We start from the raw sequence: 17,939 nt of genomic DNA on the forward strand, positions 1-17,939 counted from the left end.
TCTAAACAACATAATGGCATGATATTAATCTTTCATGTGCACGAGGCCCATATAGCATCAAAATGAATATGAAGATCATGTTAAAAGTTTGCTGGCAAAAACATAAATATGTAGGTTACATACCTGATGTCCCTGAGCTGTCAAAGAGGCTACGAAACCATCTCCGTACATTATCGCTAATTAAACTCAGCTGACTGGTGTTAGCGCATAGCCATAGTTGCTGTTAAAATGCCTACTAGGCTAACGCTGGGAATCTAAACACTTCAACACCGACATGTAACCTAACATGTTCAAAACTATTGCGTGTTATGGGTTAAGACATGACATTTCTTGAAGTATTTGGGAACACACTGAATTAACTGTTAGCCCCTTTTCCCTGTTAGATTAGCTTGCTTGCAAATGCCGATGTCCATGACCTGGCAGTTCTATGGCAAGCGGTTTTAACATACCTTATGGCAAACCGCCTACACTGGGTAAACTTGAAAGCAGAGCTTACCATTGTGTGTGCATGCATGGCAAGCTGTTTTACCATTTAAATGTATTATTTGTAGGAGCAATGAGATATTGATAGTAAATTGAATATAACAGTTCAATTTCATGTTCAAATTTGTCTTATCAATTTAAAAAAAAGCAATTCATGCTTTAGACCTATTTAATTTAAAACATTTTAATAACAAAGTACCGGTTCAGGCACCGTTTCGGTACCAACACCGTTTTAAAAGTATCGATTTAGCACCGATATCGGATAAAACCCAAACGATACCCAACCCTAGAGAGAACACACACACACACACACTCTCTCACTGCTATGACCTTTCCTTTCCTTTTGATAAGGGTCTGTTAAATTTATTTGCTGCCTCTTGGGTTTCCCCAGAAGCTTGAGGTTTCCAACATGTGTGGGCTATTTGCTAGTGCACTTGTAAAACACAGACTTGGCCACATTTTAATGGTTGTTTTTTTTCCCCTTCCTATTTGTATGCTTACAAAGTGTTCAGTCCAACCCAGCCCAGCCCAAACCAGTCTTGTCTTCCTAGTTGTAGTACAGTTTCAGCCACGCTGAAACATGGACTACATTACCCATCATGCCGGTCTCTCTTTCCTTCTGTCCCCACAGGCAGCCTGGCCACCCGGCACAGAGTGTGTGGCCAAATATAACTTCCAGGGCACCACGGGTCAGGACCTGCCCTTCTTCAAGGGAGACGTGCTCACCATCATCGGTGTCACCAAGGTGCGTAGGAACCAAAGTTTCTAGAGCGCGCCGCTCTAGAATTGATAGAAAAATGTAACTTGTAAAGCTAACAATGTGCATTTCAACATAATTTACGCTGCTGTTCATTTGGGGCAGCCATGGCTTACTGGTTAGCGCTTTGGACTTGTAACCGGAGGGTTGCCGGTTCGAACCCCGACCAGTAGGCACGGCTGAAGTGCCCTTGAGCAATGCACCTAACCCCTCACTGCTCCCCGAGCGCCGCTGTTGTTGCAGGCAGCTCACTGCGCGGGGGATTAGTGTGTGCTTCACCTCACTGTGTGTTCACTGTGTGCTGAGTGTTTTTCACTAATTCACGGATTGGGATAAATGCAGAGACCAAATTTCCCTCACGGGATCAAAAGAGTATATATATATATATACTTATACTTATTTCCTGCTTATGCACAGTTAGTGTCATTTGTTGTAATATTGTATCCTGTAATGTCCTGAGATCGTACAGGATTAGTGAAGAGTGGCCTGTGTGTTGGAGAGTGGCGTGACTGTGCTGTGCTGTGTTGTGTCCACATCTGCAGGACCCAAACTGGTACAAGGCTAAGAACCAGGTGGGCAGAGAGGGCACCATCCCCGCCAACTACGTCCAGAAGAGAGAGGGGGTCAAATCAGGGGGCAAGCTCAGTCTCATGCCGTGAGTAGATGCCATGTTCTTTGCACTGACTCACTTACATGCTCCTCGTACACACACACACACACACACACACACTCACACACACTCACTCGCTCGCATGCACACACGAATGCAAACATACTGGCGTGCATACAAGCACACCATAACATAGCTGTGATGATGCTATGAGTGCTATGCAGTGCATACATAGATCTGTGCATACACCCCCAGTCCAGCTGCATCTGGACAACCTGTGTCCTGCGCATGTAGACGCACACACATACAGACACACGCCCACACATACACAGACACACACCCACACACACACAGACACACGCCCACACACACACACACACACACACATATACACATACACACACACACACATCTGGACAACCTGTGTCCTGCGCATGTAGACATAGTACCATCATCCCCTCATCCAGCCCTGAGACCCAAATGGGCCTGCCTGGCAGATGGCTGATCGTTCAGTGAGGACCGCTCTACCGTGCACTCCATCTCTCCTCCATCATCAGTCCAGTTCTCTTCATGTCCTTCACTCTCCTTCTCATCCCCCCCACACACTCCCACAGTTCCTTTTCCCATGCTCTTTCCTCTCTTCCTTCTCTCTCTCCATCTCTCTTTCTCTAGCCATCTTTCTATCTCTCTCTCCATCTCTCTCTTTATCTCTCTCCCTCCCCTCTCTCTCTCTCTCTCTCTCTCTCTCTCTCTCTCTCTCTCTCTCTCTCTCTCTCTCTCTCTCTCTGCAGTGCTGGTAAGGTGTGGTCAGTGAGCTGTACATCAGGTTGGTGTCGGCCTCTTTGAAGGAGAGTGTCCGCCCCCTCACTGTCTCATCACTTTGCATAATTCTGTCCTGTGCAGCACACTTGTCTCTTCCCTTGTGAACTGCCCCGTGTGTGTGTGTGTGCGCGCGCAAGAGCCATTATGGAGGCAAATCATCATCATCAAACAAAACCTGCCCCAGAACACCAGGATTAAACCGTCTTCGTTTGCTTTAGGGACACACACACATACAGGTACACTGTGAAAGACAGAACATACACACAAAGATACACACTCAGTCACTCACACAGACCCTGATGCCACCTCTTATCATGTGGAGTATTCAGCAGCTCTAAGAGTATGAACAGTGCAATGGGAGGATTCAGCAGCTCTAAGAGTATGAACAGTGCAATGGGAGGATGTGTGTGTCCGTTGGAGGAGGTGGTTGCAGTTCTTTGTGTGTGTGTATGTGTGTGTACCCGTGTTTGTGAGGCAAAGGATGGAGGTCTTTGTGAGAATATGTGCTTCTTTGTTTGCATGTGTCCGTGGGTTCACAAGTCAAATCAGACGGGTTGCTCAAGGGTAGACTGGAGAATGTTGTGAAGGAAATCACTCTGTGTGTGTGTCAGAGCGGAGACGGCTTCCTGCTGTGTGCTGTATTATTGTATAATGTGTTGCCGGAGTGTCTCGATGCCTGCTGTTCACTGAGAGCCTCAGCCTGCCCCCTGCTGGTTGAACTCTGAACTGCAGCCAAGGCACAGCACTCAGCCAAGCCTCTGAGATTGGGCCTAACATGTATCTGGGCTCATAGATACTCGTCCATTTGTCCATTGTCCCGTCTCCTGCTTCCTCTGTGTGTGTCGCTCCCACCTCCCTGAGCATCTCGGTCTGCTCTGTGTGAGAGTCAGGCTCTGTGTGAGAGTCAGGCTCTGTGTGAGAGTCAGGCTCTGTGTGAGAGTCAGGCTCTGTGTGAGAGTCAGGCTCTGTGTGAGAGTCAGGCTCTGTGTGAGAGTCAGGCTCTGTGTGAGAGTCAGGCTCTGTGTGAGAGTCAGGCTCTGTGTGAGAGTCAGGCTCTGTGTGAGAGTCAGGCTCTGTGTGAGAGTCAGGCTCTGTGTGTCTATTCATCACCAGGCTGCTAACTCTGTTGTTGTTTTGTGTTTTCCCTCACTTTCCTGCTTTCTGCCCGTCCTTTTGCAAGAAAATAGAAAGAGTTAAGCTTCTCTACCTTTCCTGCCCCGTTCCTTTCCCCTACCCTGCCTTTGCCCTCGTGTGTGTGTGTGTGTGTGTGTGTGTTGACTCGCATGACTCCCTGCTCTAAATCGGTTGTCTATTATTCTCTCATACTCTGTCACTCCATCCTTCTGTACCTCCTCACAATCTCTCCATCACTCTTGTCTCCATGCCAGTTTGTTTTTCTCTCTCTCTCTCTCTGTCTCTCTCTCCCAATCGCTCTCTCCCTCTCTCTCGCTCTCTCTCATCTTCATCTTTCTCACTGTTTGTGCTTTGTTCACATGGCAAATCCCCTTTCCTCACTCTTGTTTTCTGTCTCCTGTTTTCTCTGCTCTCTCTGTTCTGATTCAGGTAGGGCATAATGCAACTTAAGTTGATGGAAACATTTAATTGCATCAACTCGCATTTGTTGCGATTTTCATAGCTGTTTACAGTGAAGTTCCCAGTTTTGAGCCCACAGCTATTCACTACCCCCTTTCTTGGATTAGGAAGTGGGTAGAAAATGTGCACAGACTCGCATTTTCTTTAGCCAAATTTTATAAATGCACTGAAAATGTGGAGATGATTTGGATGGAACGGCAGCCACAGAAACTCTCTCTTCTCCTTTCTCTCTCTCTCTTTCTCTCCCTCCCACTGGCTGTGTGTGTATGTTTGTGTGTTTGTTGTTCCAGAGTGTTTGCGTCTCGGATGACTGTGCGGTCAGATTAAGCTTGAGGTTGAGAGAGGCCGCTGAGTGACCGCGCGAGAGAGAAGTATCCCTCCCCACTGATCTAATCATCTCAATCCACACTAAGCAGCTTTTGGCCTGGCCACCGCCCTCGAACTCAGCCTCTGATCATGGGGCTTCGCTGCCTCGGTTCCCCCCCTTTATGTTCACGCGCACCCACCCTTGCAGATCTACCTGCTAAACAGCCCCAATCAATTAGACACCCTCACACTTCCATGACTGCTACTGCTGCTGCAGGGGATTGCTGCCTCAGATTGGTCCCTTCCAGAAGCCAAGAACAAGGCCCTTGTGTGTGTGTGTGTGTGTGTGTGTGTGTGTGTGTCTCTCTGTCTTAGCATTCCTGCCTGTCTGTGTGTATCTCACTTCATCTCTCTCTCTCTCTCTCTCTCTCTCTCTCTCTCTCTCTCTCTCTCTCTCTCTCTCTCTCTCTCTCTCTCTCTCTCTCTCTCTCTCTCTCCCCCTTTTCTCTCTCCCTTTTCTCTCTCTCTGTCCCTCACTCAATCCCTCTGCACGTGTGCTCTTTTGACTGTACCAGATTTATAAGATACTATCTATATAGTGACTCCTGACCTGCCACCGTCCTGGCCTAGTAGTGCGTTTACACTGTGCCACCATCACAGGGTCAAGTCTCTTAAGGAGTCTCAACCCTGTCTCTCTATTGGGATTGCTGCAACAGGCTTGTGTGAATTAGCTAGACTATATTTAGTCCTGGTTCAGGTCTTGGTTCTGAAATGGCAGTGCCAGCCTCTGTTCTCTGCAGGCTTGTATATATCTATGACGTGTGTGTGTGTGTGTGTGTGTGTGTGTGGCTGTACATTGCACTCGTCCCCGCGTCGGAACGTCTTCCTGTTATTGCACTGCTGCTTGGTGAGTTTCCTCCCCTTTCCTCAGTCGCTCAACACGCCCTGTTGATCCGGTCACGCGGCCAGGTAGCTCACCACTCCTTCAAGACCCAGAGCCAGTTCACAGTCTTGTGTGTGCGCACGTGCGCAGATCCAAGTTGCAGCTCTAGCCTCTTTGAAGACGCAATGCAGCTCGTGTGTACATTTTTGTGTGAGTACAGTGTCGGGTTGATGTTCACTTCTCTTCAACACACCCAGTAGCCCGAAGCAGGAGTGTTTGTGTGTTTATCTGTCATCAGTGGGTTTGAGTACGGCCAGGCAGTTACTCCTCTAAGGCACACTCCAACGTGTGTGTGTGTGTTAAGGAGCAACTCTTTGATCTGTAGTCTTGTGTGTGTGTGTGTGTGTGTGTGTGTGTGTGTGTGTTTCTGTTTGTAGGTGTGCACTGTGCAGGGGCAAGTGACTGGCAAGGTCCCATAAGAGGCATAGCACAGGCTGTTTGATGTGTTTGCATAGTGTTTGTGTTTTTGTTTGTGTTTTTGTGTGCGTATTAAGGAACAGGTAGCTGCTTCTGGAACCTCTGAAGTGTCTTTGCATCTCCTTTGGTGTGTTTTTTGTTGTAGCAGAAAGCAGCCTTCTGTCTTTATCAAATGCTTAGTAGTCTCCCTGTGCTCATGTACAGTGTAAAGTCTCTTAGGATCTGTTGACTTTCATGGCACATTACTAACATAAAGCCCAACATGCCAAAGCTAAGGTGTATAGAATGGGAGGTTTATATTCCATATCAAACATAGAGAACTCAAATTTAGCTAGCCCATCACTAACTTAAACAGTGATGACAAGCTATCAAAAGAAACTGGAAACGTACGTGTGTGTGTGTTTGTGTTTGTGTGTGCGTGTGTGTGTGTGCGCGTGCGCCTGCCTGCCTGGTGTTAGTAATAATGATCGTGATGAGGCTCATGTCCAGTCACAAAGGCTTCTCCCTGAGAATATATGCTTGTTAATGTCGTGAATCAGTATTCTGATCTGCTGGTGTAGCCATGGGAACATGTCTGTGTTACATTGGTCCCCACTGTTGTAGCTGGTCAGTGTTTCTGTATGTTCCTCATGGGCCCTTGTTTAAATGGTGTGCAAAAGTGGGTTGGGTGGATGCCCTAAAAAGCCATGGCACTGACTGAAGGTACTGGGATCCCTTTGTAGTGCTAGACCTGCGGGCAATATGCTTGTGTTCATGGTGGTATCCTCGTACTCATCTCTCCTCTCTCGCTGTGCCTCTCTCCGCTGCTTCTAGATGGTTCCACGGGAAGATCTCTCGGGAGATGGCGGAGCGTCTGCTGTACCCGCCCGAGACGGGCCTTTACCTGGTGCGCGAGAGCACCAACTACCCCGGCGACTACACGCTCTGCGTCAGCTGCGACGGCAAGGTGGAGCACTACCGCATCATCTACCACAACGGCAAGCTCAGCATTGACGAGGAGGAGTTCTTTGAGAACCTCATGCAGCTGGTGGAGGTGAGGTTAATACACACATCTGTGTGTGTGAGTGTGAGAAGGAATGTGTGTGGTTGTCAAGCTGCAGACAAGTGTTTATGTGTAGTTGCTGAATTGCAGGAATATCTGCGTTTTGTTGAGTGTGCAGGTGTGTGTGTGTGTTCTATTATGGTATGCATCTTCTAATAAAGACTCTTGTGTATTTTAGTGTGTGGGTGTGTGCTTGCAACTGCACAATTAGGTGTCCAGTATGTGCAGTAATGTAGAGGTGTGTTTGTGTGATCAGACCTGAGTTTTGGTCCGGGGAACAAATCATTGCTGTGCAGAAACCGCTGAGGTGCATGAAAAATAAATAAAACAAACATGTACACACACACACACATACATACACACACTCTCATTTTACCTTTCCTGTGGGTCATTAGCGTGGCCTACTTATGCTGGCATTGAGGCAGCGTTGTTTGCTGGCTGCTTAGACTAATTGTTTTATTGACTGGCTCCCTGTTGTCCTTGTAAACACACGGAGAGTCCTCTTCTCTTCTCTCCTCTCCTCTCCTCTGGTTTGTCCTCCACTGGTCTCTTCTCTCCTCTCATCTCTTTTAATCTCCTATCCTGGTCTCTCTTCTGGACCTCCAAACACTCTTTGCTGTTCTTTATTCCACATTATGCGTGAAAAACAGAGCACATCTCCAGGGCAATGGGAAAGTGTGTGTGTGTGTGTGTGTGTGTGTGTGTGTGTGTGAGAGAGAGCTGAATCTGAAGGTGGAAGGCTTTCATCCTCCGATAAGGAGGCTGCTAAATTGTAGGCAATCAGATTTTAATTAAGCTTGATCTTTTTCCCAGAGGCATGGGGATTTGGGCAGGATCATCCCACAAGTTCCAAGAACAACACACAAACACACACACACACACATAAACACACACACATAAACACACACACACACATAAACACACACACACACACACAGTCCACATCACACTACACGGTCACTGCTCATTTTTCAGTAATTCCTCACTTCCCCTCACTCGGGTAGTTTATTTGGTTCACCGCTGCTCTTGTTGATTTGTCGCTCCTCCCATCTATCTCTCTCTCTCTCTCTCTCTCTCTCTCTCTCTCTCTCTCTCTCTCTCTCTCTCTCTCTCTCTCTCTCTCTCTCTCTCTCTCTCATTCAAAAGTTGCTTTATTGGCATGAGAAATTAACTTGTATTGCCAAAGCAGTTGGTACATGTTGAAGGTAAGACATAAAAACAACTACAGAGACAAAACATATACACATACTGTAAACTGATATAGACATTTGTATAAACATACCACTTCACTGAGATTTGTGAACAATAGCACTTAGTTTTACATTGGTTAATTGAATAGTATTATTGAGAGTTCATTGAAGGCAGTATCTCTCTTGCTCTCTCTCTCTCTCTCTCTCTCTCTCTCTCTCTCTCTCTCTCTCTCTCTCTCTCTCTCATTCAAAAGTTGCTTTATTGGCATGAGAAATTAACTTGTATTGCCAAAGCAGTTGGTACATGTTGAAGGTAAGACATAAAAACAACTACAGAGACAAAACATATACACATACTGTAAACTGATATAGACATTTGTATAAACATACCACTTCACTGAGATTTGTGAACAATAGCACTTAGTTTTACATTGGTTAATTGAATAGTATTATTGAGAGTTCATCTATCTTCTTGCTCCTCTCTCTCTCTCTCCTCTCTTCTCTCTCTTTTCCTTTCTCCCCTCCTCTATCTTCTCTCACTCACCTCACAACCTCTTTCTCTCTTTTCCACCTTCTCCCTCTTTCCACCCTCTCATCTCTTCCTCTCCCATCTCTCTATCCCTCTTTTCTTCTTCCCTCTCCTCCTCTCCTCCCTGTGCTCCGTCTGCAGACCTCTCTGGCCCGGCTCTCTACTCCTAATTAGCCCCCCTGAGGTGCAGACTCCAGGCTCCTGGAGCCACAAAATCCACGCTTTCACAAAGCCAGCCGATTCCACTCAACTAGTCACTCCAAGTGACACTGACTGACTGGGTGCTTAGCAAACCCAGACGGCTGTCTGAAAACACTGGGCGTGGATTTTTTTCTTCAGTACGACTCCAGCTGTTGACTCCTGTAACTGTCTGGCTGTGTGCGCTCAGACCTCTGTGAGCTTGGCATTCATTATCATTGTCCAGTAGCCATATGTTTCAGAGTGTCGCCCTTGTGTCCGTAATCATGTGTGTATGATGTTTTCCCTTCCAGTTAAGTGAGTTAAAAAGAAAAAAAAAACTCAAGCTGAATGGATCTCATGTCCTCGTAGTGAGAGGGCTCTTTTTAGTGCCTGTAGATGTGCTGCCATGTGCTGATTCCCTAAATGGGGAAGTAGCTGCATGCGAATCACTGCGTAGAGAATGGAAGTCATGGGAGAGAGAGAGAGAGATAGGGGTTGTGAATCCGGCTTTGTGTGCGATCGTTGCGGTGACTGCAGCAGAGAGGGGTGACGCACACTGCTTATGCCCCCTGCTGGTGGTTGTAGGAATAGTCTCAGTCTGTTCATCAGAACACACATGCAGCCCTGAGATGCCTCAGCTCCTCCCTACCATGACAAATGCTGCAGGGGTGGCTGAGCTTGACTGACGAGTTAGTCACTGGCGGCCTCAGAAGCTGTGTGATTTGTCTACACACACACACACACACCTGGTGCAAGGTACCTATGTCAGGAGTATCTGCTACTTGCACGCAAACGGTCAGGTTTCTGTTTTGTATACATATAGGGATTTCTGACCAACATCTAACAGCATTGTTTGTCTCCTCCTCCTCCTCCTCCCTCATTCTCTGCTTGTTTGTGTGCAGGGGGCGATTGATCAATATGATTGGGTTAGCTCCGGTGAAGGCTATAGCAGGACCTCTCTCACACCCACACACGCACATATGGTCTCGATCAAGTCATTCCCATAGTAGCCCTTCAGATGGATCTATTAGCTATGGTTCTGTTCCCAGCATGCATTGCTCCCCAGAGAACCTCATCCATCGCACTCAGCGTGGCCCAGACCAGCAGGAAGCCCCATGACTCACTCACAGGGGGAAGCCCTAGACTATGTTGTTTTTAACATATCTCTATGGTCCAGATAGGGACAACACAATATGTAATGTTTCCAACACATTGCTTTTGTTATTCATGTCAAGAGTGTACACAGTAGATAGATATATATATAGATACTTTATTGATGCCCAAGGGGAAATTCAAAATGTGTTCAAAATGTGTATGTGTTGAAAATAACACAACTTGTGTTGTTTTTAACACATCTCTGTGTCCAGATAGGGACAACTGAACCCAGCAGCAAACGCAGCAAATACCACTTACAACTTTCTGCGATCTAAGAGCCTATGGCTGCATCCACGTATCTACACTAGCCTACTGTATAGAGTAGTGTATGCAGTAGTGTGTGTGTGTGGTGAAGAATTTGCCTCTCCTGTTTCTTTCTGTTTGCTCCCTCTGTGTGTACAAAATGTTGAAATGTTTGAAGATGTATATTGGTGATTTAATGTGTTAATTGTTTGTGTGTGTGCAGCACTACACCAAAGATGCCGATGGCCTGTGCACCAGACTCATCAAGCCAAAGCTGATGGAGGGAACGGTGGCGGCCCAGGACGAGTTCTCCAGGAGTGAGTCAATCTTACACACACACACACACACACACACACACACACACACACACACACACACATACATTATCCTGTTGAGTCAATCTCTCACACATACACTAAACTATACTGTTGAGTCGATCTCTCTCTCACACAGACACATACACACACACACACACACACACACACACACACTAAACTATACTGTTTACTCACTTACACTATACCCTAACACACCAACACTACAGCTTTTTTTTTTACTTCCATACATACACCATTCCATACCATTTATACCTTACGGCATCGGATGTACACACCATTGTCTCATAAGCACACTCTCTGTCACTCTCTCCCACACACACCCTTTGTCCCATTCACATAACACTTGGTCCCTCACCGCTGGATCATGGCCATCCTGCATGCTCAACAGCCACAGCAGGCTCAAGTGTGAATACACACACACACACACACACACACACACACACACACACACACACACACACACACACACACATATGCTTTTTTGCATGTGTGTGCCATGTCTGAGAGTATGCTTTTGTATATGTGTGTGCCGTGTGCTTTATATACAACCTTTTATGTACAACATCAGAAGCCAGGCTGTAAGCCTGTAAGTGTGTGTGTGTGATGGAGTCTGTAGTGTTAAATGTTGAGTGCATTGACTGCTGGAGACCTGATTGTGTTGAAGAGTAACACCATGCTGTACACTCTTTGCGATGCTAACCCATATGATCTCAGGCCTCTTTGCCATGCTAACCCATATGATCTCAGGCCCTCTTTGCGATGCTAATATGATCTCAGGCCTCTTCTCGATGCTAATATGATTTCAGGCCTCTTCTCGATTTTAATATGATCTCAGGCCTCTTTGCAGTGCTAACCCATATGATCTCAGGCCTCTTTGCAATGCAATGCTAACCCAGTCCTCTGCAATGCTAACCCATATGATCTCAGGCCTCTTTGCAATGCAATGCCAACCCAGTCCTCTGCAATGCTAACCCAGTCCTCTGCAATGCTAACCCATATGATCTCAGGCCTCTTTGCAATGCAATGCCAACCCAGTCCTCTGCAATGCTAACCCAGTCCTCTGCAATGCTAACCCATATGATCTCAGGCCTCTTTGCAATGCTAATCCATATGATCTCTTGTGTTTGGACCCATTTCTCTCCCACTGTTCCCTCCTCCTCTGTCTGTCACTCCCTTCCCTGTTTAAATAAAGGCGGGTGGGCTCTAAACAGAAAAGAGTTGAAGCTCATCCAGTCCATTGGAAAAGGGGAGTTTGGCGGTAAGTGTCTCTGTCAGCGTGTCACTGCCTGGCTTTATGTATGTTCATAGCCAGAAGTCTTGGTACGTCAAGGTCGTATAATTAGGTGTAGGCTATACTATGGTGGAGAAATATCTGGTTTGGTTTAGTGTTAGACTACAGGTTTATGAGAACCTTTATTGTAGGACCACGTCCCACAAATTTGGGTGTATTGGATGTGTTCTTTATTTGAAGTGTGTGTGTGTGTGTGTGTGTGTGTTAGATGTGATGGTGGGAGACTACAGGGGGACCAAGGTGGCCGTGAAATGCATCAAAAACGACGCCACAGCTCAGGCCTTCATTGCAGAGGCCTCAGTCATGACGTAAGTCTGAGCGTGCTCACACACACACACACACAACACTGCTGTCACTGCACTGTTACGTGCATTTGGTTAATCAGCTATGCTTCTTCACTCTTTCTCTTTATCACTCTCACTCTCACTCTCACTCTCTTTCCTCCCTTCTTCTCTGTTCTTTTTTCTTCTCTCTGTTCTGTTCTCTCTCAGGCAACTGAGACACACTAACCTTGTGCAGCTGCTGGGTGTGATCGTAGAGGAGCGAGGAAGCCTCTACATAGTCACCGAGTACATGGCCAAGGTTAGCCTGAAGAAATGCTCTGTCACACACACACACTCACACACACACTCACTAGCTCTACCCCTACAAGTATACAAGAGTAATGATACATTTGTACGTTAATTCTCCAACACACTCTCTCTCAAATGCACATGATACCTGATGAGCGCTCTGACCTTGTGTGTGTGTGTGTGTGTGTGTGTGCGTGCGTGTGCACTCACAGGGGAGTCTTGTTGACTACCTACGCTCCCGAGGCAGAACAGTGCTGGGTGGAGAGTGCCTACTCAAATTCTCACTGTGAGTGTACAGCCTGTCTACTGCAGAGACCACCTTATCCATCTCAGAATGCATATCTACAGTAAACTGGAATTAGTGCCTTTATATAATATGAATCCTCCTTTGTGTGTGTGTGTGTGCGTGTGTGTGTGTGTGTGTGTGTGTGTGTGTTGTAGTGACGTGTGTGAAGCAATGGAGTACCTGGAGGCCAATAACTTTGTGCACAGAGACCTGGCAGCCAGGAACGTTCTGGTCTCAGAAGACAACATCGCCAAGGTGAGCGACTTCGGCCTGACCAAGGAGGCGTCATCCACGCAGGACACTGCTAAGCTCCCCGTCAAGTGGACATCTCCCGAAGCCCTCAGAGAGAAGGTGCGACCCGCCGTCCCACTCGGGACACACCTGTGTCTCTGTCTGTCCTTTTCCGCTGGCCTGTCTGCGAAGTACCGGTAGTTCTATAATAGATGATTGGTTAGTTTTCTCTCATGAGCATATCTGTTCATCTCTCCATCTCTAACAGCTTGTCTCCCTCATGTCTACTCCATACGTTTTGGCTTGGTAGTTGTGTGCGTGCGTGTGTGTCGTTTTTAAGATGTCGGTTTGTCTGTCAGTCTGTCTCACTTTCAGTCGTACATGTACCCGTTCTGTGCATATGTCTCTCTCTCTCTCTCTCTCTCTCTCTCTCTCTCTCTCTCTCTCTCTCTCTCTCTCTCTCTCTTTCTTTCTTTCTTTCTTTCTTTCTTTCTTTCTTTCTTTCTTTCTTTCTTTCTTTCTTTCTTTCTCTTTCTTTCTTTCTTTCTTTCTCTCAATTTCTTTCGGTTTTTGTTATGTCCGTCATATGTGCTTCCCCCTCCCTAATCACCCCATGTGTTTGTCTAGTCTAACTGATGCTTGCTGACTGCCCAGTAGGGTCCATTGAAGTATACATTTCATAATGAATGGTGCAGTCAGGAGTGGAAATGATTAAGTTCCTTGCCTGTAACTCCAGGTCGTTGACCTTTCCTGTGACTATGCCTGTATGCTGATCGGAAGTGGGACTTTTCCTATTTGCTCGTTGCCATTCCATTTGTTGACACTCAGAAATGCAGCTGAAATCCTGAGCCTCGTCGTCAGTGTCTCAGTGTGTAGCAGAGTAATCTGTGTGGCATAGTGTGTAGCAGAGTAATCTGTGTGGCATAGTGTGTAGCAGAGTAATCTGTGTGGCATAGTGTGTAGCAGAGTAATCTGTGTGGCATTGTGGCGTGTTGTGTTTATATACTGTATTGGAGAATGGAACATTGTGTGGCACAGCACGTCAGTGTGTTAGGCCTAAATCAGAGTAAGGCATCTTACAGCATGCTGAAATGTCAGTGTGTTAGGGGTTAGCGCGTGGGAAAATCCATGTGTTGTTACAGTAGTGCCTTACCATTGACCGAAACATTTGATTTGAAATGGATCAGATATGAGAAGGTACAAAGTTTGAAAGGGCTTAGGCCAGGGATATACTCACTTTTAACAGTGCAGAGTCGGCACGCATATCCTGCATCCGTTGTGCACGTCCTCAAATATTAATGTGACGCATCCGCGAGATGAAGTATTCACATGACGGTTTGGCGCAGTGGTATAGGTGCAGTACGTGACGTACATGACACTGTAGTTTGAGTCCTCCAGTAACACAGGTAGTTTTCACAGCAAGGTTTTGTTCACAATGCAGCTAGTAGTATCAGCGAACATGAGTGAACGCTTGGTTAAAAAAACCCAAGTATAATCCCAGCCTTAGAGTTGTCTGTATCATGACTGTCTGCCAATGCTGGGTCGTTTATACTAATAAAACGTACTGATAACGTCATAAGTAGTATGTTATGTGTTATCCCAGCCAGCATGAGTTTAGTTTAGTTTAGTGTGTGTGTGTGGTTAGCCTCACCTGGATCTTGACTGTGACTGAATGGGCTTACTGACGGACTGTGTTTTGTCTCTGTTCCATCAGAGGTTTTCCACTAAGTCGGACGTGTGGAGCTACGGCATCCTGCTTTGGGAGATCTACTCTTTTGGCCGTGTGCCTTACCCCAGAATTGTAAGTAGTTCCCATTGCAATGAATATGCACACTCTACCTAGCTGCTTCATTGTATCATTTATAAATGTATTTTTGTGCCAAATCTTGTGTGTGTGTGGGGGGGGGGGGGGTAGTTTTTTTTTTTTATGTCCACAAGAGGGCAGCCTAGTCATTGTGGATAGTGATGCTTGGATGGTGCGTCTGATTGACTTCATTGCCTCTTCTCTTCTACCCCTACACACCTCTTCTCTTCTTTTGATCGCTGTGTCTCTCTTCTCCTTTCACCTCAACCTCTCTTTCTCAACTTGTCTCCTTCCATCAACTCTTCCTGTTATTTCTTCCATGCTCTCTCTCTCTTTCTGTACCCCCTATCTGCTCCCCTCTTCTCCACACACACTCTCTCTCTCTCTCTCTCTCTCTCTCTCTCTCTCTCTCTCTCTCTCTCTCTCTCTCTCTCTCTCTCCTTTCTGTGTGCAGCCATTAAAGGAGGTGGTTCCGCGGGTAGAGAAGGGCTATAAGATGGACTGCCCCGACGGCTGTCCGCCAGTGGTGTACGACCTGATGAAGCAGTGCTGGACTCTGGACTCGGTGGTGCGGCCCTCCTTCCGCATGCTACGCGAGAAGCTGCAGCACATCAAGTCCAAGGAGCTCTACCTGTGAGCCAACCAGAGAGCGAGAGAGAGAGAGAGAGAGAGGCGGAGAAATGAAGGAATGAGAGAGAGGGCGGGAGCGAGCAATGAAGAGGAAGCGAGGGAGCACTGAACCTGGAGAGAGGGAGGAGAAGAAAGAGAACCAAGAAAGGAGGAGAGCGGAGCTGGGACTTGCCTTCCTCACTCGCTCAAACCATGGACCACAGCCCAAAACCCGCACTCGCTTGGATTTCCTTTGTTTTCGTTTTGCTTTCCTTTGTTTTGTTTTTTTGAAAATGTGTCTTTTATTCTGGACGGTCTAGCTCTCCTCCATAATGAGAAAGGAACACCCCACTCTCTGTTCCTTGAGTGTGTGCGTGAGTGTGTGTTGAGTGTGTGTTGAGTGTGTGCGTGCATGCATTCATGCATTCAAGCGTGTGCGTTGTGCGTTGCTTAAACCAGACTGCCCTCTCCACATATATTTTTTTCCCCTCTCTCTCTCCCTCTCCCTCTCCTCTGTCTCCTGTCTCTCTCCATCTCTGTCTATTTGATCTCTCTTTTTACAGCCTTTCGTTGTCTCTCCTGCTTCTCTCACTGCGGACGTGACAGTGATGGGAGTGAGGCTGGCCTTTTTCCCACACACCTGTCAGGTGCTTCATCCCTCTCTCCCCCTCTCTTTTTCCCTCGCTCCTCTCCTCTCATCCCATCTTCCTCTAAGGGCATTCCCTTACTACCCCCTTGCCACCCCTCTATTGTGTGGCGCTGGTTCCAGCTGCATGCTTCCTCCTCTTTGTTGTCTATGTGTATGTGTGTGTGTGTGATCAGGGGAGGGCTTCACTCTGTGCCAAAGTGCCTCCAGATTACAGAGCTCCAGCCTCCATCTCCCTGACCGTCAACCTTGACCCTGTGACCTTCAACCTTGACCCCCACCCCAATTCCCAACCCCGCCCTCCACGTCACACAGACTGTTCTGTATTTGTTTTTTATTTCTTTTTTTTATTAATCTGTTTGTTTGTTGTACTGATTTTATCTTTTTTTACTCTTCTCGTTAATTGTCTGTTTTTGTTTTGTTTTGTTTTTTTGCTTAGTGCCGTTGACTCACCTGATTGGTACTGAACATGTCATGTCTGTCTATCTCTGCAGACCGGAAACTAACTCTCTCTCACACACACACACACACACACACACACACACTCTCTCGGTGCAGAATCACACTCCTACATCTACACCAGTGTTAAACACAACTGTTAACTGACTTGTACAATATTCATACACAATAGAGACATTAAATGACACACACACACACACACACTCGGTGCAGAATCACACTCCTACATCTACACCAGTGTTAAACACAACTGTTAACTGACTTGTACAATATTCATACACAATAGAGACATTAAATGACACACACAAACACAAACACAAACATGCACGCACGTACACACAAGTACACACAGACATTGCAACACATCTTACACCAGACTTTGTCTCTCTGTTGCGACATGATGCACAGTACCCATCAGGAGGGTGGGGAGGCAGAACGGTTTAAAAACTTCATCTGTACGTGGGTTTGTTTTATATTAAAATATATTTAAAGGATTAAAAAAACATAATGGAGTGGAGGAAAGAAAGGAAGAAGACAAAAGAAAGCATCTGCACTGAGAAGCGACTCAAGATCCTGAAATGAAGGAGGAGCAGGAAATGTGTGTGTGTGTGTGTGTGTGTGTGTGTGTGTGTGTGTGTGTGTGTGTGTGTGTGTGTGTGTGTGTGTGTGTGTGTGTGTGTGTGTGTGTGTGTGTGTGTGTGTGTGTGTGTGTGTGTGTGTGTGTGTGTGTGTGTGTGTGTGTGTGTGTGTGTGTGTGTGTACGCGCAAAAACCCTCGCCAGGCAAAAGCTGCATGCTGGCTGTGTGAGGCCTTGGTTTAAAACTGTCAGTGCTTTCTGTGTCTCATCCGTTTATTATGCTGCCATGGTTACCAATAAATCATTCCATCTGATCCTGTGTGAACGCTGACACAAATCCACAGGGACCGCGGGTGGGTATGCTGCAATGGGGGAAACAGTGGGGAGGCGAAGAGATGCTTAGAGATGGATGGATGGATGGATGTTTAATAAAATCCAGAGGGGAGGTGTTTAGGGAATATATCATGGGATTCATACAGTGGCCTTGCCCAGTGTAATTTTTCAAGCTTTAATGGATGCCATATATTCTGTTGCTCCTTTCAGACAGAGTGTGTATGTGCGTGTGCATGCACAATACTTTATGCATGTCTGGCAATGTGGATGAAGCAATTCCACATCCATAATAGGTTTTTACATCAACATTACAACATTACAACATTAAAGCGAACACACATACTGAACATCATTCAGTCTACACACCACTTCCCTATGAAGCACACCTCTTCTGTCTGCATATTTTGTGGTCGTACTGGTTATTCAGTCAACAGTATTTCATATATCAACCAACAAAGTAGCAGTATTGCACACTGAGACATAAGATAGTCAAATGTAGGTCATGTAACACTAACCACTAATA

At 46.5% G+C, this 17,939-nt stretch overlaps 1 protein-coding gene across 2 annotated transcripts in view; it reads left to right on the forward strand.

Annotated features, from left to right (window-relative positions):
* LOC125306822 (tyrosine-protein kinase CSK) overlaps positions 1-17,397 on the forward strand; it is a 46,308-nt gene extending 28,911 nt beyond the window's left edge. For both annotated transcript variants that reach the window (XM_048262383.1, XM_048262382.1), the window contains 11 exons: positions 1,115-1,228; positions 1,783-1,895; positions 6,745-6,964; positions 10,494-10,587; positions 11,801-11,866; positions 12,108-12,207; positions 12,391-12,481; positions 12,684-12,757; positions 12,913-13,108; positions 14,703-14,789; positions 15,247-17,397. In XM_048262383.1, coding sequence (XP_048118340.1) covers positions 1,115-1,228; positions 1,783-1,895; positions 6,745-6,964; positions 10,494-10,587; positions 11,801-11,866; positions 12,108-12,207; positions 12,391-12,481; positions 12,684-12,757; positions 12,913-13,108; positions 14,703-14,789; positions 15,247-15,429 — 1,338 coding nt within the window. In that variant the 3' untranslated portion in view covers positions 15,430-17,397. The remainder of the gene's footprint in view (positions 1-1,114; positions 1,229-1,782; positions 1,896-6,744; positions 6,965-10,493; positions 10,588-11,800; positions 11,867-12,107; positions 12,208-12,390; positions 12,482-12,683; positions 12,758-12,912; positions 13,109-14,702; positions 14,790-15,246) is intronic.
* The last annotated feature ends 542 nt before the right edge of the window (positions 17,398-17,939 follow it).

This window comes from Alosa alosa, chromosome 14, assembly GCF_017589495.1.
Source record: "Alosa alosa isolate M-15738 ecotype Scorff River chromosome 14, AALO_Geno_1.1, whole genome shotgun sequence".
In the NCBI taxonomy this organism is placed as follows: Eukaryota; Metazoa; Chordata; class Actinopteri; order Clupeiformes; family Clupeidae; genus Alosa; species Alosa alosa.